This window comes from Onychomys torridus, chromosome 23, assembly GCF_903995425.1.
Source record: "Onychomys torridus chromosome 23, mOncTor1.1, whole genome shotgun sequence".
Classification (NCBI taxonomy): domain Eukaryota; kingdom Metazoa; phylum Chordata; class Mammalia; order Rodentia; family Cricetidae; genus Onychomys; species Onychomys torridus.
Genome location: NC_050465.1, coordinates 34527325 through 34550995, shown reverse-complemented (window position 1 = coordinate 34550995; position 23671 = coordinate 34527325). Strand labels below are relative to the sequence as shown.

At 40.2% G+C, this 23671-nt stretch overlaps 1 protein-coding gene across 3 annotated transcripts in view; it reads right to left on the bottom strand.

Annotated features, from left to right (window-relative positions):
* Nucleotides 1–23671, bottom strand: part of Gls (glutaminase) — a 71263-nt gene that overhangs the window by 3508 nt on the left and 44084 nt on the right. For 2 of the 3 annotated variants that reach the window (XM_036172954.1, XM_036172956.1), the window contains 5 exons: nt 23061–23192; nt 21937–22029; nt 2219–2280; nt 1390–1466; nt 1239–1302 (listed from right to left, as the gene is read on the bottom strand). In XM_036172954.1, the coding sequence (XP_036028847.1) occupies nt 1239–1302; nt 1390–1466; nt 2219–2280; nt 21937–22029; nt 23061–23192 (428 nt within the window). Of the gene's footprint in view, nt 1–1238; nt 1303–1389; nt 1467–2218; nt 2281–18422; nt 20940–21936; nt 22030–23060; nt 23193–23671 lie in introns of those variants that run through there. The other variant, XM_036172955.1, reaches the window with a different exon arrangement.

The window sequence follows — 23671 nt, the reverse complement described above, 5'->3', positions numbered from 1 at the left end:
TTTCATTTTATCATGAAAAGTCCACTGGTAACAAATACACTGTTTCATTCTTGCTATTCTATAAATTAGGTGATACTGACTCTATTTGATGGGGGAAAATACTCCTGAGTCTAGGTTTCTGGATACACAGTTACCAAATTATTTAGCTACCTTTGCCTATAAGATGGACACTGTATTTCCACATTCTTACAGGCAAATCTGGAGTGGAAGAGTTCATATGGTGAATACTTCCACATGTGTTAACTAGGGTCAGTCTCTTACTCTGGAGAGAACTATGAGAGCACTATACTGGGTAGATGGGAGGACTGTCAACCACCTTGAGATTTTAGAGGACCGCCAACATAACTTACTTCAATCATTCTTTTTAATAACCATTGGAATGAAGAGATAGCCAACATATCACCACCTCGCAAAACTGCTAGCAAAGTTCAGATACTGACGCTGTAACTTCTCACTTGTTGTACGTTGAACCAAGAAGATTTAGACCCCTCAACAAAGGCTTGGCAATCTCCTCCGCTCCCTGGGAGGTAGCCAACCTGCCCCAAGCCTGATGGTGCAGCTCTCAGGCTTCATTCCAAGCCTCCTTCATCAAACAGCACCAAGTGTGGTCCTCTTGCAGTTTCCTAACTCTGCCACCTCACCCACTCCACTCGGAGGGGATGCCCAAGCAGAGGGCGCAGAGGTGCGCGCTCACACTGCCTTTGGCCCCAGCCTGGGAAGTGGCCGTGCAGGCCAGGAGGAGCTCAGAGGAGCAGAGTGTTCCAGGTAGTTCTTTCCACCACAGGCAGAATTCCCTCCTCATCCAGTGCCTTCAAATGTCCTTTCCTTCAATGGACCACTGAAAATTCAACTTCCACAAAGCCTTCTAAAACTAACTGCACCAAATCCAGGAACACCAATCAATCCCAACACACTCAAGAGGAACTGTTTCACAAACTCTCCCCCGCTCCTGTGTTCTCTACCCTGTGTAGTTAGTCTTGTGAGAACAGAATTCCCATTTTTTTCTTTTCAAATACAAACAAATGAAGTGTCTTCATTTGGGCTTATAGTCCAACCTGAGATTTCCGAATAAGATACTACTCTTAGATAGAGTTTGATATCACACAGAAATCAAGGTCTTGTGTCACCACAAATGTAAAAGCCCCTTGGTGGATTCACATGTAACCATCGCTCAATACCATAATTCTGCGTATTCAAATTGTGTTATCAATTATGTTAGAAGGCAATGTAATACTCACCTGTCCTTGGGGAAAGGGTTTACTTTGCAAGCTTCCAGCAAAAACTTAACAACTTCAACATGACCTATATCCCCCAACACACAAAAAGAGATTTTAGTCTTGAGTGGACTCTGAATCCGAAAGAACTGTAAATAAGTGGCTCATGTATTACCCTCTGCAGCAGCCACATGGAGTGCTGTTCTGGAGTCATAATCCCTCTGTTCCATGTCCATGGCTGACAAAGCAAATCTGAAAGTCCATAAACAGCTACTCACTACATAAGATTAATTTAATTCAGTGGTAACATTTACTTCATCAGTTCAAGCTAGGCCTCCAATTGGGGTTCCATGCTCTACCAGCTTCATGAATGGTAACCAGTTCACCCAGTACAAACTTGTGGGTAAATTCCATGTGATATTTCTTCCTTGGCTTTGCTACTTTGAAGTAAGGTAGACATTAGCTGGCTCTCCCAGAACTAAGCTTCATTACATTATTATTTAAACTCAAGAATAGTATTAAAGAGTCAAAAATGCCTATAGTAAAGCTACATGTTTTCAATAGACTCCCATTCTTTAACCAGTTACACGTACTAATAAACCTTTAAAGCAGCATGGAAATCAACTTAGCCATGTCCACTTTAAAGGCTAGCTGCAACTCAGAGGGAACTCACACTTGGTATTCAGTGGTTCGTGGCCTTTCTAATCCTGGTAACAAGCACAACACCAAACACCCTGCCTCCTACCTCACCAGTGATCCGTTACAGTGAACCACTAGCCAGTTAGTGGGCTGGTTACCACAGAGATCTGGGCTTTTATGGAAAGATGAGAAGCAGGTCCAGGTCGCTGGAGCGGGGGCAGTCTAAGCGGAAGCGGGGTAGTTTATAACTTGTTTGGTGACTTTTATTAGAAGTGAATGGGACCTCAAAATTAAGACAGGTGCTTGAGCAGATAGCTGCCCCTTCAAGCACCCAAAGCCACAGCACATCCACCCAGGCAGCATACCTCCGGAGGGCAGACACATCTCCAGTATACGCAGCAAACAGAAGGTTTATTACCGACTTTACCTGTGAACAAAGAAAAGACAGACATTTGCAGGAGGAGGCAAACACTGCCACTGCTATGCAGCTCCACATGCTTTGAACTTCAGCTATACTGATCAAACCTTATCCTGGGTACACATCTAAAGAACACACTCGGACTTTTCTTTCACCAGGACTGGTAGAAAACTAAGTAATAAGATACGTGTGGAGAAGACTAGAGTACCAACAAGATTAGAAGCTCGGAACACTGACATCTACGTTAGAACGACTGAGACTTCCTTAAAAATCTCACCTAGCATGTCTCACTACTGTGACTTCGTCTGTATGTGGATGAAAGTCATGTCACATACTGCAACCAGCTCAGGCCACATGACTGTCTCATCCCTGGCAGTGTTATCAACCCCACTAGTCATCGACTTCTTTGCCAATCTGAGACAGACGTTAGTGTGTGTCGCTGTAAACGTAAGAACAAAGCTAGTCTTCACTGGAGAGTCGTGATCATTGCCCAGATGACTGACGTGAACCACAGCATGCTCAGAACACAAGACACTGCCTAAAGGGTAAGTCCCTGCGGCAGATTGCTCCAAGGCAAGGCAACTGTACTTTTGACAGTTTCTGCTTGGTTTTACAGTTCAATGGAAAAGGCTAGTAACTCTATGACCAGCAGTCTTGGCCTGCTTTCATCCAGACTATCTACCCTGATTATTAAGAACCAGACACTACTAATCATACACTGCCACATTTACACCCTGTAGCTTTAGCATGCACCCTGATGACTCCACTGAATGGGACTTGGTGGTAGACACAATAATCTGAGAAACAATGTAGCCCAGCTCTTCAGGAACAAGTCACAACCCTGGAACTGCTTCCCTCCAGATATGAAGCCTGACGTTGCCTTCACTGGATGGTTCCCTTTCCACAGCCTGTGAACTTTAAAGCTGACTGCTGAACGTTGCTGACTTCTACGACTTAGCATTTCAAGCATATCCTAGAACCTAGCCCCCCCCCCCCCAATTCTCCATGAAAATAAAGGCCAATGGTTGGCTATGTTCTTAAAACAGGAAGTTCCCTTGTTGGAGACCCATGGGCACACGGGACTCTGTGGAGTGCAGAAGCATGGAGTCTATCTAGCTACCGGCGACACATCCCTAGGCACCATTGCTTACTTCTATCACATCAGAAGTCCTCCATGCCCATTCCTTCAGCCCACAAGCTGCCCTGCCTGCTACCAGTCACTGTTCCGGCCAGCGTCCATGTCACTGCTGCTCCAGAGCCAGTGGGGGAAGGGACTTTCACCATGAAGACTCTGAAAGTATGTCAACACCACTCCTCCAAGTGCAGCTGTCTGACTTCTAAAAACAGGTCCCATTAGTCTCTTGGTAACTTCCATGGCTCTGCTGAGTTAGGTAGGCATCACCACACATGAATGCAGTGCCTGACGTGTCCAGAAGAGGGCATGAGATTCACTGGACTGAGTTTGAGACCGTGCTGAGTCCCCCACAGGTGCTGTGAACCAAGGGTCTCCCACAGGGGCAAGCAGTGCTCAGCGCGGAAGAGCCGTCACTCCAGCTCCCCTGTGCTGTCGGGCCACAGGAGGCTGACCCCCACTGTCTGCCTCTGCTCAGTTTCTTTTTCCTCATTAGTTTCTTTTATGCTATCTGCAGGCAAAGCCCAGGGTTCGAGAACCCCACTGATGACCCTAAAATAGCTGATGCTGATTACCTCACTGACCACATAAAACTCATTTTCCCGACTTCTCTCACTCTTCTTCAGAACACCAGCTTTCCCTCCTTCAATCCCCACCTCACACGGCAGTGCTGTTACTCATGGGTTATTTCTTCACCTGTTCGTGCAGACGCAGCCTTCCAGACTGCCACCCTGCTGCCAGGGCCTTTGCTTCTAGCTTGTCTGCCATAAAAATCCCTTCATTCAATCTGACCTTATGGTTTTCCCCTTTTAGGGAGTATTTTTGGAATACCTGTTTTCACTTCCCTGAGAATTACCTCCACATTCTGTTACCAGTACTCTCCAAGCTCCCCTGCTTTCCCGAGCCCAAGACACTGCAGCACCCCGGGCACCTTCCTCTTGATTGCTGTCTACTCTCCTGACTCGGTGTACTCCAAAGGCCGTCACCATCCTTGTTTTAGCAGTGCCCTTCAGGTGGGTTCACATTCTTCTAGTCAGAATGACTTCCCAATCAATCACTTTAAGATCAAAGGTCCTAACTCTATTATTTATTTATTATAGACGATTCCTAATTCCTAACTCTGTTGACTCCACCTGACTACCTAGCTGACATTTCTCGTTCAAAATTGGAGACAGGCCCGAGTCCTCTGTCCACCCTCTGACGGGCCAGTGCCTCCAAGGTAGTCAACAGACACCTCATGTCCAAAGTGGATCTTGGCTTGTGCTGCCTTCCTCTCCTCCAGGCTCTCCTAGTCTGTGATGACACAATTCAGTCCTTGTTCATTCTAAACCCCAGAAGTCACCAAGAGCTGATGCATTTGCTTGTTGGGTCCTCCAAAGGGATGGTTGGCTGAAGGCAAGTAGGGTGCCCAGCACCAGCACCAAAGTTTCCTATGCACAGTGCACCTGCTGAAAGGGAGGGGGGCCTGCGAGCTGAAGTACCGATTCAGGGAAGTCTACCACACAATGCTTATTTCTGTGCTTACAGCCCCCACCCAGCTTATCCTCCAAATCCTCCAAAACATTTATAAACCCACCATAGACTATCACTGCTGCTCGAGGCCTGCCTAGGCCACAGCCTTACCTCATGTCAGGACTACAACAGCCTACCCACTCCTGCTTACCTGCTGCCACAGGAATCTAACTTGCAGACATTCTGTTACCTCCATCCTACCCCTCTACCATTACACACAGAACTCAAATGCTCTACTCCCTGGCTGCACTGCATGCCCTTCCCTACCAATGCTGCTTACCTGTCAGCTTTATCCCACCAGGAAGCATTTGCTCATTTTGCATTCACAGCCCCCCACCCCCCCATCCCCGCTTCTCCGAAGACACTTTCCCCCCAGTGAGGAGAACCCTCATTTTACCCAGGTCAACTACTGCAGACTTCCCCTACCTTTTCTTCACTCCTTATCCATAACTTTGATTTTTCCACACAGGGGAACTATTATTATCTGCCCCCAGCTTATTTATCTTTGTCCCATTGAATATAAGCTGCCTGTGAGCAGAAATCTCCTTTTCTTTTCTGTGACCTGAGTTCATCATGTATCCTAAGTGGCCATTAATACCTACTGAATGAAGATTCTCCCAAAGCATCTAACATTCAGTGTGACCACTGCCTGGAGCGGAAGCTTTAGCCCAGGAGTCAAGGTTCTCCAGTCTTGCTAATATGCTTTTCCCTCTCAATTTTGACGTAACACAGCCGTTCACTAGGCCTTTGTTTCTGCATCTGCTTGTCTTGGGTTTCTCTGTTCTCCATACTGAAGCCACTCAGCCTCCTACCTGCCCTGCTGCAGCATGTACCAGTACTCATCAGTAGGTGCATCTCTCCACAACCCGAAAGCAAAGTCTGCTCTTCAGCCGCAGTGCACGGTCTGTCAAAGTATTGTCCCTCTACCCATTTCTCAATGAGATGTCGTTGGTGCCCCTCTGTAAACACTATCCAGTATGTGACTGGAAGTTATCTCCTACATTTGCCTCCTTATAGCCCCATCACGTATGACCTTATGATATATTTATGTTGTATCTTACCTCCCCCACAGAAGAAACCCCCAGATTCTGGTGTATACATCAATATTATATTACCCACAGTTCTAAACTGTTACCTTTCCTAAGCAGTAAAAGCACTGTGTTTTAGTTACTGTACACATAGCGACATGCCTCTGTTCTGGGTTGGACTTGCTTGAGTGCTGGGGCCTGAACTTAGGCCCTTGCACACTTGAGGAAAGTGTTTTGCCAGTTCTTGCTTTTTAAAACCCTGAATTTAGACCAAAACATCTTTGAAGATAGTTCTCCTTATAATTAGTCTATTTAAGGTTAATAACACTAAATCCTCAAGCACGCTTCAGTTCAGAGAAACACAAATTGAAATTAAGCAAGCAGTGAGTACACACAGCGACTTTGTGATAAACAAGAGCTTGCTTTAACAAAACGAATGGGTAACTAACCATGGAGGTTTATTATTCCCACTAAAACAAAGGCCCGAGTTTGGCCCAAATCAGTAGAAAAAGCTTGATCACAAAGTCTCTCTCCGAGACAGAAGGCACTAGAAGGCATCACATGCCTGGGTACCACTTAACAGTATCACAAATGCCTCTTTATTTCAGACGCATTTTCTGTTTTAGAGTCCCTATTTGAAGCCCTGGCTGTCTTTGAACTCCTATCCTCCCATTTAGCCTGTGGGCTCCTGGGATTACAGGGATGTGCCATTTATATCCTATACCACCTAAATTCAGTTTATATAAATCATGAGCTTTGGGTAGAGCATCAAGAAAGAAAATAAAATGAACAGCTTCGAGACAAGAGGAGTCTCACATTTACTCAGCTGTAGTCTTTCCCTGCTCTGTTCAGTTAAACTCAAAGTCCCATAGAAGGGCCATAGTGAGGACGCTTAAGGGGCTTTAATCCACGGTTAGGCCAACCCTGATGACACGGGCATGCTCAGAGTTACAAAGGCTCTCCCCTACCCTTCCTCTGACACTAGAGGTCCAGAAAACAACAGGTTAACAAGAACTGCAGAGGCAGAACACCTGCTCTGATTCCTCAGTAACAGATCACAGACCAAACCGGTGGACAGGAGCCTCTGTAAACGGAGAGCTCTAACCTTTAGTGTGTACCTCCCGACAGTGCAAGCCTCCTTTGGGGCATGTCGTCAGAAGGTTCATAAATTAAGTGCTAAGTGCCCTTGTCTTGCACGTTTCCCTGTACTATTTTCCTTATCAAATCTTTGTCAGAACTTGCCAGAACCAGACATGGTTATCTTGGTTTATTTGTACAAAGTCACGACAACAGTGGAGCAGAAATGTTACAGGTCACTCGAGTTCACTGGACTCTGCATACTGGGCATGTCCACACCTCACCTTTTCTGCAACAGCTGTGTGTGTGTGTGTGTGTGTGTGTGTGTGTGTGTGTGTGTGTGTGTGTTGTGTGTCTGTCTGTCTGTATTAAGCTTACTATTCTAAAATATGACAGAAACCCTAACATCCCAACATCTTCAACTTCTTTTGAAGTTAGAAGTTCAATGTGACTGTCTGTTTCTCAAATACCCTGCTAACTGCACCTGTAAGTAGCAATTATTAGAATTATGTATCATGTTGAGTGTATGTAGTGGATAAATTATGAGAAATTCAACATTTAGCGTTAATTTAAATCCCTGACAGGCCAGATTAAAATATGCAGATGGCTATGTTTTCCCTATTAAATGCTACTGAGACTAAGAGCCTTGGCTTGAGGTTACATGACGCAATCAGGGATCAGGTCCAGAACTTAGGCATCTGCATTCTCAATTCTGCACATGACCTTATATTCTTGGCCAAAGATGAGAAGGAAACCAAACAACTTAGTTCCAATTCCTGAAGGACCTTTGCTAAACACTGGAAGGGAGGAAGCTGAGAGAGCTGGGAAGACTGGGCCACTGGTTTTACTTTTCTGTCTCCAGCCGGAAACGGCAGTTCCTTGATTTTTTCTTCCTTAGTTTGTCTCCACGTACGTCTTATCCAGCTCTGTTAGAATGTTCTAATGAAAAGCCTAAGTAGGTGACTGAAAGGCTGTCCTGTCTGACCAGCCTGCTCTCCATCTCTGCTCCCTGCAGTATCTGTTGCATGGAATGGATACTTCACCTGTTAAATAAACCACGACTATGGATCCTATTTTGTTTTAAAAGTCTCAAACTTTCTCAGTAACATGTAATCAAGAAGTCTTCCTTAAAAATGGCTAGCAGCTAAAACAAATCAACAAAAAGTTGAGACTATGTCATTACAAAAATAAAATACAAAGCACCTCCTCTCCTTGGCCGAGTCAAAGGCTCAGAGCATTAAATCAAAGTAAGTTCCTGGGCTTCTGTCCTAAACCTTTCTTCCTTCCAGATGAAAACACACATCTATTACAGTGTAGCTAAAGGAACAGTTTTAAGTTGCCAATACATGGGAACCAAATGCCTTGCCAACAAGTGTAGAAAATAAACCCATGCAGTGTTTATGAGCAGACGCCTACCACTTCTGAACCACTTGACTTTACAGCGCTGGGATGGTTAGGTGGGCTGAGCGGGAGGCTACCTGCTCCTAAGCTTTCCCATGAATGACTGGGACAAAGCTATTCATGTGCTATATATAGACAGAGCTAATGCAGACTGACTTGCTCGGTCAGATCAGGGGATTAGACACAATCCTTTAGAGGATGTGATGCAGCCATTTCATGGTCAGAGTTCCATTTTCCATGCCACAAACACAGAAAGTTCTCTTATGGTAATCTCAATAGAGAAATCAAAAAGTCAACTTTACGCTAAAAGACAGAATTCCTACTCTATATAAACTTCACTTTTAAAATACAAGGCTAAAAATGGCAGCTCCAAACTGCATTCTACTCTTCATTTAACTCAAAAACAGTTAGGCAAACCAGTTAAAATTTCTCAGTAATGTGTAATCTAAGAAGTCTTGCTAAAAAAAAATGACTCCCCATTAAACAAACCAACAAAATTAAGATTAAGATTATGTCATTAAAAAAAAAAAAGCACTTCCTCTCCTTGGCTGAATCAAAGGCTTTAAGTATTGCAACTGGCAGCTAGGCATGAGTGACAGGCTGGGTTGGGTATCAGAGAGGCACGTGGGCCAGGAGTCTGCCTGACGCCAGGGACCTCTATCAGGCCACGAGATCTCCAAGCAAAAACTGCAATGCCCAGATGAAAACATGCTGTGATAGGAAGTCAAGAGATCCTAATTTTTATTACAGTGTCAATCAAAATTTTTTCAATGATGTGAAAACAAGGGAAGAATTCAGTTTGATAGCAAGTGCAAAGATGTTAGTGTATCTCTGTTCTCGGTATTTAATTCTCTAAGAAGTGAAATCCGAGAGTAAGAAACACTGGCAACAGTTTCTTATCTTGGTGGATCCTATGACCCCGCTAATGCCAATGACTGGAGATTCAGTGCACTCAGAAGCATTCTCCTTATGCTGGATTATATGAGCAGCCAGCAGCATAACTTTGTGTGCTTTGGGGTGCCACACTTTAAGCAAAGGGGCAGTAAAACAGAAAAGAAGACATTAGTAAGGACAGAGGCAGCCTACTCCTCTGAACGGCAAAACTGCACTTTCCATGTGGACCAAAGAGGACCTGCATTGCTCTGTCCAGTTTTCACCCTGGGACTTCTCTGGGCAATACAGGTGTTACAGAGGACAAGGTACCACACGTGCGGGATGGCGAAAGTGCTACATCTGCTTAGAGTTTGTATGATAACCAGATAAAATGAGCCCATCAAACCTCTGAAGAGACCAAAAAAAAAAAAAAAAATTGGTTATCAAATACTTACATGTTACCTCAGGAAAAAAGAAAACAAACCAGGGCCCTTGAAACCCAAGGACGGCTACAAAGACTTGGGTGAACTAAAAATAAATGCAAACAAGGCACTGAAAAGGGGCCGGGGCCTATTTCTTCTGAGAAACAGTCATGGCAATGTTATGACTTTATTTCAGCATTGCATGGCCACCCTTTTAGAATGCCCACTACACTGACAAGTGGGCATGCGTTTTCTAGATACTGTCATCCCAGCACACCAACTGCCTTGACATTGGGGGAAATCCCAATCCTCACTCGTCTATAGTGAACCATACTGTTTCACAATTCGGGGAAAAGGCCAATGTGTACTTTATGGGTCATATACACAGAGATGTGACAGTGAGTTTCCATAGTGTTTTTGCAGGGCATTTTCATACCGCTGTAATCTGACCATTATTCACATTACAAATACTTCTAACATATACAGAAAGCTCCTGCATCAAGGATTTTTACTATCTTCAAAAATAAAGTTTGAAGTCTGATATGTGTGCATACATATTTCCCAACATCTTTCATAAGACTTTACCATTGCTTAGCAACTATCCTTATTTTAGCATTTACAATGTTTTTTCCTTCTGAGTACTGTGATTATGTAACTGCCCCATGTTTGGCTTAGCATCTGTATTCTTCTAAGAATATTTTTACTCTGGAAGGAGGTTGTGCATGGCACAGGACTTACTTCATAAATAGTCCACTTCTGAGCATGTGATGCGTCAGTGCAAACTCCTTAAGTAGAACCCCACTCCAGAAGGGGGCAGGGTAACAACCTAAAGCATGCCAGGCATGTCTTCTGTGTGGACTCTGAAGTGGGTTCTGAAGCCTGCTAAAACCCACTGTAAAACCTTTTGCTTCCCGATCTTTTGCGGTTGCTATCTGCTTAAATCCAAATTCAAGGTACACTTCCCCAAGATAGTAAACATGGCAGACTGCCATGGCTGCCACCCCAGCGGTATTTAAGGGACATTGCCAAGTCTCCTGGTTCTTCCTCTTCTACATCTGAAACCTTGCAGTTTACTTCTAAGCTCATGATTTATTCAACAGGCAGCACCCTCCTCCCCATGCTCTCCAGGCAAAGAGCTCACCCAGCTTCTAAACCCAACCACGCCTACAAATCTGCCTCTGCTTTCCCTGTCCTGCTTAGACGGAGGTGCTTTCCCTCGTCCTCCAGAGCCTACTTAAACTCTAATTCTGACAGGGTCACTTTTTATCAGCAGTGAAGAGTTCTAGGACGTTTACGTTTCAAACGAAAAGTCAGTCTTTGAAAACAAGAGGCAGAGCTAGGGTAGTGAGCAACAATAAAGAATGTCCACAGCATCCACTCTCATCATTTTTTTAAGTGAGATGACATCTTCACACCATGAGGGGGTGGGGGAAGACACACAAGCACAAAGCCTTCATCTTAATTATTGAGTTCAATATTCCCAACTGCCAGACATACTTTTCTAGACTCCTGACAGCCCTGTGTTTTCTCTACTGGCTCCTTTTCCCTTGTGAAGGTCCCTTCTGCTCCATCCTACTTAGCGGTTTCTTAGGGCTCCACCTGAGGTCTGCTTTGCTTCTCACTTGTCATTGTCTCCTTAAGCGGCAACATTAGACCTCTCCTACTGCCCTGTCCTACATGTTCGAATGGTCACCGCTGCACCTTCAGAGTATACACCCCACAGCTCAAACACTGCTCACTGTCAGATCAGTATCCATATGCACCAGTTGCAGTAACATCATCTGCTCGGGGTAGCAATGTGCTCAAATAGAATTACTTCCTTAGATCCAGTCCCATCACTGGAATGAAGAGCACCAGGTGGGTTTCTGAGAAAGCTTTTTCCTGATTGAGGTGCCTCTTTTCTCTCCCCACTTTGCCAATGCAGCTCAGGCAGAGCAGCCAACTCGTAAGTATAAGGTGACAGGCACAAGATCTAAGGTTGCTGAGAGTGCTAGTCCCAGAATGGCTTTTACACTTGCTATTTTAGAAAACAACCCTTGCCACTCTTAGTCAGACTTAATTCTGTAAGAGCACTAGCTGAGCTTATTTCTTCCCCTCTCCCCAGATGTTCTGAGGGGCTTCAGCCTTATTGCCATTGCTCATCCTAGACGTGGCAATGCCCTTGAAGTCACACCCTTCTCATTCACTGGATGCTAAGCGTATCCTCACACTATCTCAAGTACACTACCCTTAGGTCCTTAAGGTGGCCTGTTGACCCTGCATACATGCTTCCCAAACTATTCCAAGAAATACCTGTGGAAGAAGATCTGGAGTGCACAGTAAAATTTTACATTCTTTACTGCAGCACTGTTTACAACAGAAAAAAACAGGAAACCTTCCTAGGTTCCTACGGATAAATGGATAAGGAAAATGTGGTATATACACAGAGTATTTATGCAGTCATAATAAGATCACACCATTTGTGGGAAAATGGATGGAACTGTAGATCATGTTATGTAAAATAAACCAGACACATAAAGACATGTTTTTGTTTTCCATGCACAATCAACCATATATAAGACAGGTGAGAAAATCAATCCTGGGGACTGAAGAGCTGGCTCAAAGCATTTCTTGTTCTCACAGAGGACACATTGGCTCACAACTGTCCAAACTACAGTTCCAGGAGATCCAATGCCCTCTTCTGACCTCTGCTAACAACAAGCACACATGTGGTGCAGACAGATATGCAACAAAATATTCATACACATAAAAAACTAAATGTTTTTTAAAATAAAAAAATATACTGGCTGGATGAAATCAGTAAATGGGTAGTAATACACAGAATGTCAAGGTAAATTTACACAGACTAAAACTATTCCATCAAATTCAAATAGCCAAAAAGATTTAACTGAACATGTGCTGTAAAAAGTGAAAATAAATAAAAGTAGTAAAATGCTGAGTGATAATAACCTTTCCCTTTAGTTCTTGACAGAAAGATTTTAAAAGGCTATACGTTTTCATTGTATATAGAAGGCATAATTTTGGACATCAGCAGGGGAAAATACATATAGATTACACACACACACACACACACACACACACACACACAAATGTATTTGCACTACCAGAAGTAAAAAGGGGGAAACACAAAACAAATAAGCTGAGCAAGGACTAAAACCTCTTGGAAGCTATGTAAAATACAGACTGAGAACCCTGAAATGGAGACCCAGAAAACCACATTTCCTATAATCACACAAGCAGGAAAGAAATTCCTAAGAGGACCTAACTATTTAATCACTCTGGAACTACATTTATCTACCACAAAGGCAACACAAGAAACAGAGCAAGTTACAGCAGGTACAGACAGGAACTTGACAAATGACAACCGGGGCCAGTTTTCCCAGGATGTCCCCTAAATGCAGTACTCCATCAGATGCCAGGACAGTGCAATCCGGTATGACCTTGCTCCTAACCACCCACCCCACCTGCATAGTCAAAACCAAGCAACTGCACAAGGACAGCTAGAATGGATGTTGGTGAAGAGGGAGATTCCATCCTTGTCACTGATTCATCATAGTTTTGATTCAGTGCAGAAGCTAGGCTTACTCTCAGAACCATATCTAGAGCAGATGTAAATTCTACTTTGAGCCCTAAGAGATCAGAGTTGGTGAAAATTTTAAATAAATTACATTAGACTGAGAAGACAGCTCAGAGGCAAACTTTGTAAAATACTTTGTTCAGAAGTAAACAACTTTCAGTGTTAACATATTGCCTTAGTGAATGCAAACATGTTTTTGAGCAATGGGAAACATGCACATCTACAGCCTAAAGATTTAAGTAGTACCCTGGAGCTTCATCATCCATTTTTCAATAGGAGTGTTCTGCTTTGGAACAGACACCTGATCGTTCCAGGTCATGTCTCATCATGCCGAAAACTTTCCAAAGTTTCCCATCACACTTAGGTAAGAGGATCTTTGGAGTTGTTTATTTATTTTTTGAGTGAATGCATAATGCATATATAAGAAAATCACAGAATCCTGGAAACATGGCTTGTAAGCGCCTCTTACATGATTAAGTTGTAGTAAAATTAACTTACATAAAACCATAAAGTTTCTTTAAATTCCTGGTCTACAAAGGCATTCTGAAAGTATCAGCCCTTTGATTCTCAGGGAATATTCTCATTTTCATGGTGATTTATGAACCACAACAGGACAAAGCATGGTTGGTGGTCAAGAATGAGCTGCTTTCCTGATGCTACATTCCTGGGAACCTAGGCAGTTTAATATAACCTGTCCTGAATTTACCGTCAATAAAATACCTCATGTTATGTACCTGCCTCAAGGTTTCCATGAGGGTAAGAATAATTCTCAGAACAGGCTATTCACTGGTGGGTGACTCCCCAGTAAGCACGATATATGTTAGCTATTACAATGACCCTAGAGTGAAATATTCAAATGTAAACACTACACTGCCTCTGCTAGTGTTTCACATAGGCCTTGATGCTACAGTGGATTGTAATTGTTGGCATAAAAAAACAAAGGCACAATGCACAGAAAACGTGATCATTTAAGCTAGCAAGATAGACTGCCTGAATAAGCCTGGGCCACACACGTTCAGGCCCAAACCTTTAGAGAAACTAATTCCAGGGAAATTACCTCCTATCTGTACAACTACGGCTCCTGTGATGGAGATCTTTAGCACAGCACATAGGCCTGGATAAGGGATTTTTCCCCATTTTAAATTGTGCCACTTTTAGGTACACATGGTCATTTCAAACTTGTAATTAAGACTACATATAAGGCTGGAGTGAGCTCAGAGGTTTGCAGCACCTATATCAGATGGCTCACAACTGCCTGTGTCTCTAGCTCCAGGGGACATCTTCTAACATCAGGCTCCTGCATTCATGTGTATATATCCCCAGCCCCCAACATCATTAAAAGTAAAAATGAAAACAATTTAAAAATGAGAAATAAAATATGGCATCTCTTCATGAAGCTAGCCTTACTCACACTGGGGTAAAAAAAAAAAAAAAAAACAGTCACAGAACTAGTAGACACTATGTTTCAAAAAAATTAAAATACTGGTTGTGGAGCAGAATGAAATATTAAGGGGTTTTTAAAGAAAACAAAAGATGCCTGTGGTGGACCACCCTGGACAGCCCACACAAACACTAAAACTACCTAACACTTACAAGCATTCTGGAGAAGATCCAAATGCTTGGCCCATATGTAACAGCAGTGCCTGGCAAAACTCTGCAAAGCAAATATCACAGAAAAACAGCCCTCTACCCTGGGCCCCAAACACACCAGGTGACCTGAGTTCCAACAGTCATCTTTAACAATGTAATTCATTTTTTATTTAAACTGTAATTTATGTGCACAGACATGAACCCAAGATGCATATACTGAATATGTAAAATAATAAAGACCAAATTATACTATGCTGAATAAAAGAAGTTTGGGCTTTGTATTTCACGTATGTTTTCTTAAAAGATTAAAAAGAGAAAGGAGAGAAGTGGAAAGAAAGCATATGAGCAACATGGTAATTTAACAATGAAAATCCCTTCAGGGATAACCATGATAAAATTTAAGAAACATCTCATATTCTGCCAGAAGCAAATTATGATATGAAAAGATTAAAAATAAACAGGAATACTTAGAAGTAATCCATGTTGGACTTTTCAGTCAAGATCTTTGAGTAGTAAGGAGAAAGAAGAGCAGGCTAGCCATAGAATTTAATTAACTAATGTATGCCATGGTTTTTTTCTTTTACATATTACTAGTCTCACTTAAGAAAGGAAGTTTAAGACTTAAATTGTATGTTGTCCCGTACACACTGCACAGTCATGATCTGTGAACAGGCACATATAGAACACGGAAGACTTAACTTCAAACTACAGATTGAGATTTTAATTTCACAACAGATTAGTTCCATCATGATTATTCATACATGCATATTGATATTAATATTCCAGCTTCCTAATTTTGGTATGTAGGCAAGCAGGATTTAGGAGTAAAGCTAGAATCTTCAAAGCTGAGATTCGTGTATCTGTACATTTGTAGGGAGAAGAGTGAACTAGGCAAGTTTCAGTTAAGACTTAGAAACAAAACCAGTATCCCCCCCCCCCCCCCCCCCCCAACTTCTTGGTGCTAGGACTAAACCTAGGACGAGCACACACTTGACACCGTGGCTACACATTCACCAGAACAACACTTTTTGGATGGTAACCAAGTCTCACATTTTACAGTCGATAAAGTCTTCAGAAAACAAGGGCATTTCAAGTGCCCACCATGTACAGCATTTTTTCTCAGTAAAAATTAAAATTCCTGAAACCACAGAGTGAAGAACTGCTTATCAGATAATATGCACCAGAGACAAACACATCAGGAATTTTGTTGCAGCCCTTCACAGACGCAAATAAAATGAGCAGCGGCTTGTTATTTTCCATGTTCCTGGGGAATGCCAGAACCCAAAGAAAAACAGCTGTTTGCTTCAGCCAACACTACTTTGAATTTCAATAACTTTCTGTGCATTTTACGATCTTCTTATTTATACTTAATTCCAAAGAAATTTATTTCTAAACCAGTGGTACAATATTCATTTTTAGAACCACACTTCAGTTACACCTTTATTATTATTTTTTAAAAGGTTTCAGGGTAATATTTTTATTTTTAGAACTAGGGTATAATTATAACATTCATTCCTACCCTGACTGGTTTTTATTAACTGCACTATTACTTAACAAAGAATAAAATTAAGCAGTTTTATTTTTATTCATTTATTTAGGTTTTTTGAGACAGGGTTTCTCTGTGGAACAGCCCTGGCTCTCTTGGAAGTAGCTGACTCTGTAGACCAGGCCGGCCTTGAACTCACAGATCCACCTGCCTCTGCCTCCCAAGTGCTGGGATTAAAGGTGTGCTCCATCACCGCCCTGCAATTAAGCAGTTTTAATAAATGTTGATGGTACAATCAACCTGCCTAGTAACTTGCAGTTGTATCATTGCTAATTATGCTCCTCCTTAATTAGTCTGTGCAAACAAAATGTGCCACTATCCAACAGACTGTCACCACAAACAACTGCAGACAGGGCAAGCAGGGTGCTGAGAGAACAGCTGGGTGGGGAACCTTCAAGATTACATTTCTAAGAAATGTAAAAAAATCTTTGAAATTGTGCTGCCATTTTAAATGAAACATGAATATATTTAAATATATGTTCATACATAATTGCCCTTATCAGAGACCTGCCGTGTCAGAGAATGGACTAACTGAAGTACATCTGTTCTGAGTAACCCCAACTAAACTCTAGACTTCATGAGGCAAGGTAATCAGCTTTTACACTGCATCTTCAGGGCTTTGGCTTCATTACACAATGCACATGTAAGACTAACAGAAAGTGGGAGAGACTTGAAAGGGGGGAAAGTCACATGTAAGTAAACTAATCATAAATCTTTTTAAAAAAGATTTATTATTATTACTTATTATTCATTTCCCAGCATTTATTATAAAGCTGGCAGTAGCACTGCTTACTTTAAACTGAATAATCCTTCTTTATAATAAATGCTGGAAAGTGCTTCAGGTCAACGAACCCACAGGCATTCAGACACCCCTACTTTCCTGGCCTTGGACTTTCCCAACATGGTTACTTACTCCCTTGGCTGTGGACAGCACTGGGAAAGACTAGGAGCAGCAACAAGACAAACCACAAATCTTTAACGTCAGTATGAACAGTAATAGATTTTGTTAATTTGAGTTCTTGATGGCAAATCCTGGAGTAGGAATACAGTGATTCAATAAATCACATCTAAAAGACAGCAGAAAGAACAGCTGGTCATTTTCAGAATTGTTCATTTGAACAGGTAAACCTATGAGATGCACACACTCAGTCTATGTTGGCAGTTCTTTCTGCTCACGCATGGGTTCCTGCAAACTACTACACTGTCCAGATTCTCCTTTCACCTTGCTTTCAGTGAGTTAAAAAAAAAAAAGTATCTTTAGCTTAAATAAACATAAACTATTACTCATATCACATGTACCACACTGAAAGTTGTTAACTAGTACTGAAAGTTAATTTAAAACACCACATATTAATGTTAATTAATGCAAACAAGAGTACTTTCCTTTTCAAAAATTTTGAAGTATTTTCAGAGAATCTTTCTAAAATGTGAACAGCAGATCTAGCCAAATAGAAAAATGAACCAACAATGAATGCACGCAGCATATGTGATTTGGATGATACTCTGAACTAAATTGTGAATATAAACAAAAGCTCTTAAAGGTAGAGTTCTGCATCACAGTTAGCCCACTCTACAAATTCTATTCTACTGAGGACGACAACTTTATTCTAAGCAGACACTATGATACACTTTATTGGCTTGGCAATGGTTTCCCCCTATCATTTAAACAACAAATTAAATTGGTTGCATTCTTCATCAGAAGCAGCCTGCAAACAGTATAAAGTGTTTTTTCTTTTTAAAAGTGAGTGTGTGTGTGAAGTCTTTATTTAAATAATTCAAGTACAATGAATGGGGAAATTCCTCCCTACCTTAAAAAATAAAGAATCAAATGACTTTCTGGTATTTTTAGTTTCCTTTCTAGGCAATCTTCAGAACAGTCAATATCTTCACAAAAGATAATTTTTTTCTAAGTTAAAACCCCAAATGTTTTTTGTTATTTTAAATGTCATGGGTGTTTTTTATATATAGATATATAAAAAAAAACCAATAAAATCAGCTTAAAATAAATTTATTGTACAATACAAAAAGTAGGCATACTGGAAAATAAAGGTACATTAAATATACAAAGCAAATAAAGAAAGCTCAACAACACAAATGTTCTCATCCAAACACTAAGATAAAATGCACAACATTTATGCTAAAAACAAAATATTTTAAGAAGAATATGCATTTCAAATGAAATGTTAATGATGGCAAAAAACAGGAAAAAGAAAAGAAAAAATATGCTATCATGTAAATGCTTGAATATCAAGAATCAATAATGGCTGGAAAAATTAAACCCAACAATACTGGGTACTTCTCAAAGAACTTTATTTGAAAAGAGCTTGAGAATACTGAGGGTGAGCCACACCGCAAACTGGCAAAGTGTTCCTGTCCTTTTCCATCCAAGTCTGCACTCACACTCATACTACCTTACCTCTTCTTACACTAACATCTTCCTACAGACACTTCTGACTGCTTGTTCTTAACAGAGTTCTCCAAACACAGCAACTGACTCAATCCCACTTCATATTTAAGTGTGCACTGCAGCATTACCAGAATTATATATAAGAAATGCCACAAATTAATTTTGAAATTTACACAAATATGCACACCACATGAAAATTTTGTCAAGTGGTTATTTTGTAAAGTAGAGCCAATTTTGAATGAAACAGCAAATTTTAAGTATAAAGAACGGAGGAAAAAAACTAAAATCTTTTCTCCCAATTAAGGTGTTCAATGACCTGAATCACAAATGGCCCTGGGTATAACTAAAAGAAATGCTCAATGTCCATAGGAGGAGCAGTGGCCAAGACTTATGAAGCATCCAGTTAGGAAATGCATCTGAACACCAGAGCAACAGAAAAGCCTTTTCTAAAACTCATCATGTAACTATTTAAATACAAAATTTAATAGTTAAATTAGTCCAAGGTTTTTAGGTAGCACTTCTGGGAAGAAACGTCTTTTCTTAATATCATAGCTTCCAACCTTAAAATGGAGCATCAGGATTTTTCTATACCTTCTTAGTGTCAGTGAAGTATTTTTTCCTGCACTGTATTTACTTTGACAGGTCTGCTCTACTGTACATATGCCGTAATTCTAAAAAGCTATTAAGGCTTTTTTTATTCTCAGCCACTTGCCTAAAATTTGCAAGTTTAAAAATGAGTTTGAAAAAAATAAACTTGAAATTGTGAGAAAAACAAGATACATGGATGAAGGAAGAAATGTAAATAAATCTTACAGAACTTTAGCATCACTTTGCCAAGATAATTTAAAAAATAATTGCTCTCAATCGGATTAAATGGAACCTATGGTTCTCTTGAAAACAAGTTTTGATTCTCAATATTGCATTTTTAAAACAAACAGAAGCATTCGATTTAACAAATATTTTAGTTGCATACTCAATACCTTCAGACTAAATTCATTTCATAAGTACTCTAATGAAAGTTCAAAAAGAACAAAATTTATGAGATGTCATAATTTATCACAAAATTTATCATTAGCACTTATGAAACATAATATTACTGAAAGCTAAAAAAACCAAATTTACCATTCATACTTAAATACAACAAAAAATTACATGAATAATATGAAAATACAATCCATTTTGAAGATATTCACTGTCTCTTTTTCTGAGCAACTAACCATTATAGCTTTTTAACAAGAGAACATGTCATTCTCACACATCTGCAATTCTTTGGCTTCACTGGTTCAGTGAATGGGAAACACTCTGAATACATTGTGATTCTGACAGAACAGAGGAGATGCAAACAAAACAAAAACCCAGATATGTTTTAAAGTATTTTACAAATTTTAATTGAATTTAAATATTTAGAGCCAATCTACCACTGTAATTGGCATATGTGTAAACCAAAGCTAATTTTATCATCTACCGCTCTTTTAAATGAAGTCATTTGGATTGCTTTGCCTTATTAGTTTTTTATTTAGCATCGAAGTGCTCTTTACTGTCACTACCAATACCCTGTCAGGCACAGGACAGGACATAGAACTGGAAGAGAAAAACAAATCCAACAATACTTTCATTTTAATATGTAGGTTATAGAACTAAGGACAATGCGGTTATCTGACTATATAGTTAATATTTTAATGTAATTAAAGAAATTGCATTATTGTAGTTCTAAAAAATAAAGCAAATTTGCTTTATTTGTAAATGCTCTTCTAAAAATTAACAAATCTTTTTATTTCTTTATACAAAGATTACAAGCAAAAAAAAAAAAAAATATTTTTTTTAAGTTTTTATGGCTCCAGTACCCAAGGTTGATAGCAATGAAAAACTCGAATAAATACTTAGTTTGGAGGGAAAGAAAGGTCTAAAGCTGTTTCCAAGGTTAAAAGAAGAAGCACTTGCAGCTAGAGCCCACCTCTAGCCCCTCTCCCCCAGGCTCTCCATTCTATACACTATAGTTGTAGAGGTGTCCTCACTTGACTCTGGTGACACTTTTTTCCACACTGTGTCTTTTAAAGCAAGTTCTTGCTGGAGACTCTCATAGTCCAATGGTCCAAAGGAATGCTAGTTGTTCAAGCAACATACACAATTTATTAGTTCACTTGAGTGATGAAAGGTCCAAGCTATAAAATGGTATTTTTCAATGAAAGTTATTAAGATCCATCAATGTATTCACCCACCACCATCTGACATCTTGTTACATGTTACTCAAGTTGACTGGTAGGAAAGTTCTACACAGTCAGCTTTCCAAAGTTCTCAGGTCCTATCAAAGGTTACTCTGACCGGAACTAACACATTTAAGCTGGCACTTACAAAAATGCACTCAGTTCGTATTAAAATTACTACTTTTAAGCACTTTTCTAATGTACTAGGTAATTTTATTCTTCATGTGAGATACAAAGGAATGTTATTAAAATTCAACAGCAAGTCCTTTGGTCCAATGAAAAAGAAAATTCAGTCTGTCCTGATCTTAATAGTAGCTCTAAAAAGAAATGCTTATGCATGAGGCCACAAACTGAGAATAAACAAGACCTTCAGGGTGCTCAGCAGGGAGGACTAGTGCTTCCTCACTGCTTCTACCAACACTGTATCAGGAAACACGTTCTGGAAAAAGTGTTTTGTCTTCAGTGGCCTTTTTCTTATGAAGCTTAAGTGTACCTTTCCATTTACCTATCCATTCACAAAGTAGACAATGAGCAAAACTTAATTTCAAACAATGACTGACAAATATTAAGAGTAAAAACAAGGCTTTAAAAATTAGATTTATAGTACATAAAATCTTCTATCTTATTTTAATGTAATCAATTACAAAATAATTACATAAAGCAGCAGAAACTGGCACTGCTGCTAAGCTAACCATTTCCAGTTTAAACATCAAAAAATGATTTTAATATATCTATGTACTAGTGCCTGAAAATAAAAATGTCAACATCTTCTTTATTTGAAATTGGCAAAGACATGAGACTGCTAGCAAACTGAAGTTTTATCTATCTAGGCAGGCGAGGTTACTTCCTGTCTTAGAGAAAACAATGGAGAAGAATCTAAGAAAGGACTGGCTTACCCTCTGATCACCACCTTCTCTCCGAGGATCAAGCTTTTTTGCAAAGTGTCTCAAATTATCATAGTTATGGAAGTTACACAGAGAAACAAGATCCTGTAAAGAGTTACACAGAGTCCATTTAAGAAATCGGCTGGTTGTTTATTCATATTGCAACCAATTATGTTTTTACTATGAGGCTTCACTAGTGTCTCCCAGCAACCACGCTGCCAGCTAATCAAACAGCCCAATGAGTCAGGAAGAGGAAGGACCCCAGGGTAAGAACTAAACATTAAGGCTCAGTCACCCAAACTGCCATTTTTAATAAGGTCACATGAAGGGCAACTTATGTAAAATAATTATAAAAATACCATAAAATGTATCTCTTAAAAATCACTTATCCAAAATATAATACCATTCTCTAGATTTGTAAAATATTTAAGTTTGAACAGTAATCTTAATTTTAGTTGGGAAGCCAACAAATGTGCAGCACTCAACAAGGGCTCTGGGAAGTAATAAATGAAAATACACACAAAGCTGAAACATTACCAAGAATTAGTTGGTAACAAACCACTAAACTAAAAACAAAAGCACATAATTTTTAAAACTTGTCTTTGTTTTTATTTGCAGTATAAGCTGCTTTGATAACTCAATTATTAAAAGAGATCTGAGTTTTAATTCTCTATTGCCGGGCTCTAAAAAACTGAAAGTAAATTATAATCTGGGAATTAAAACAATCAGCAGTTAAGAGCACTGGCTGCTCTTCCAGAGAACCCAGGTTTGATTCCCAGCACCCACATACATGGCAGCTCACAACTGTAACTTCAGTTGCAGGGATAGGACACCTTCTTTTAGCCTCCAAGGACACCAATTACAGAACATATATTGTAGGCAAAACACCCATACACATACAATTTTTAATAAAGTAAACATAAAGAGAATTTTCTGAAGGAAAATTAAATGGGACCTGTTTTTAGAGGCAATTTGAAGCTTCTGTAGGACCACCTCCAACACAATCTAGTCAACTAGTTCACAGATAGGAAAGTACCAAGGGGATAAAAACCCTACACAAATAAGTGAAAGAGGAAATTCCTGGACAGCAGCTTGAATGCCCCCCCACCCCTTTTTAACTAAGAAAATTTGCTTACGTGACAGAAGTGAATCCCCTTAACACTGTTGCCCATCTTGTCAAGTGGAGGAGACCAGCACATCATGCCCATGACATTGGGGACAACTAAAAGAATACCCCCAGCAACTCCGGATTTGGCAGGTAGACCAACCTGAAAATAATTGAATAAAAGGGGCATTCACATAAATATTTTAATAAATTAAAACATTACGTTTGAGAACAGTTTCACAATTAGGGCACACCTTGACAACCTGAGTTCAATTCCTGAGGTCTACATGGAAGGAGAAAAGGACTGACCCCCAGGTTTTCCTCCAACCTCCACAGGGTAAGATAAGTTCTCCATTAAAACTGCTGTATAGATATGTATCAATATATTCATAATACAGAAAATGAAGTTCAAAAGTGATTGGAATACAGTAGAACACAGGAAAAAAATTCAAAGACACTTTGTAACTTAATGCACTTGAATATGAACTCTGGAGCTATGAATGTTATTTTACAGAACTGTAATCCTAAAAAAGCATACTGATTCTAAATATAATAGTCTTTTCTAAAAAATATTTCATAAATAAACCTGAGGAGTTACATCTTCTTAAGATTTTCTGAAGTATAGTCAGAGAAATAACCAAG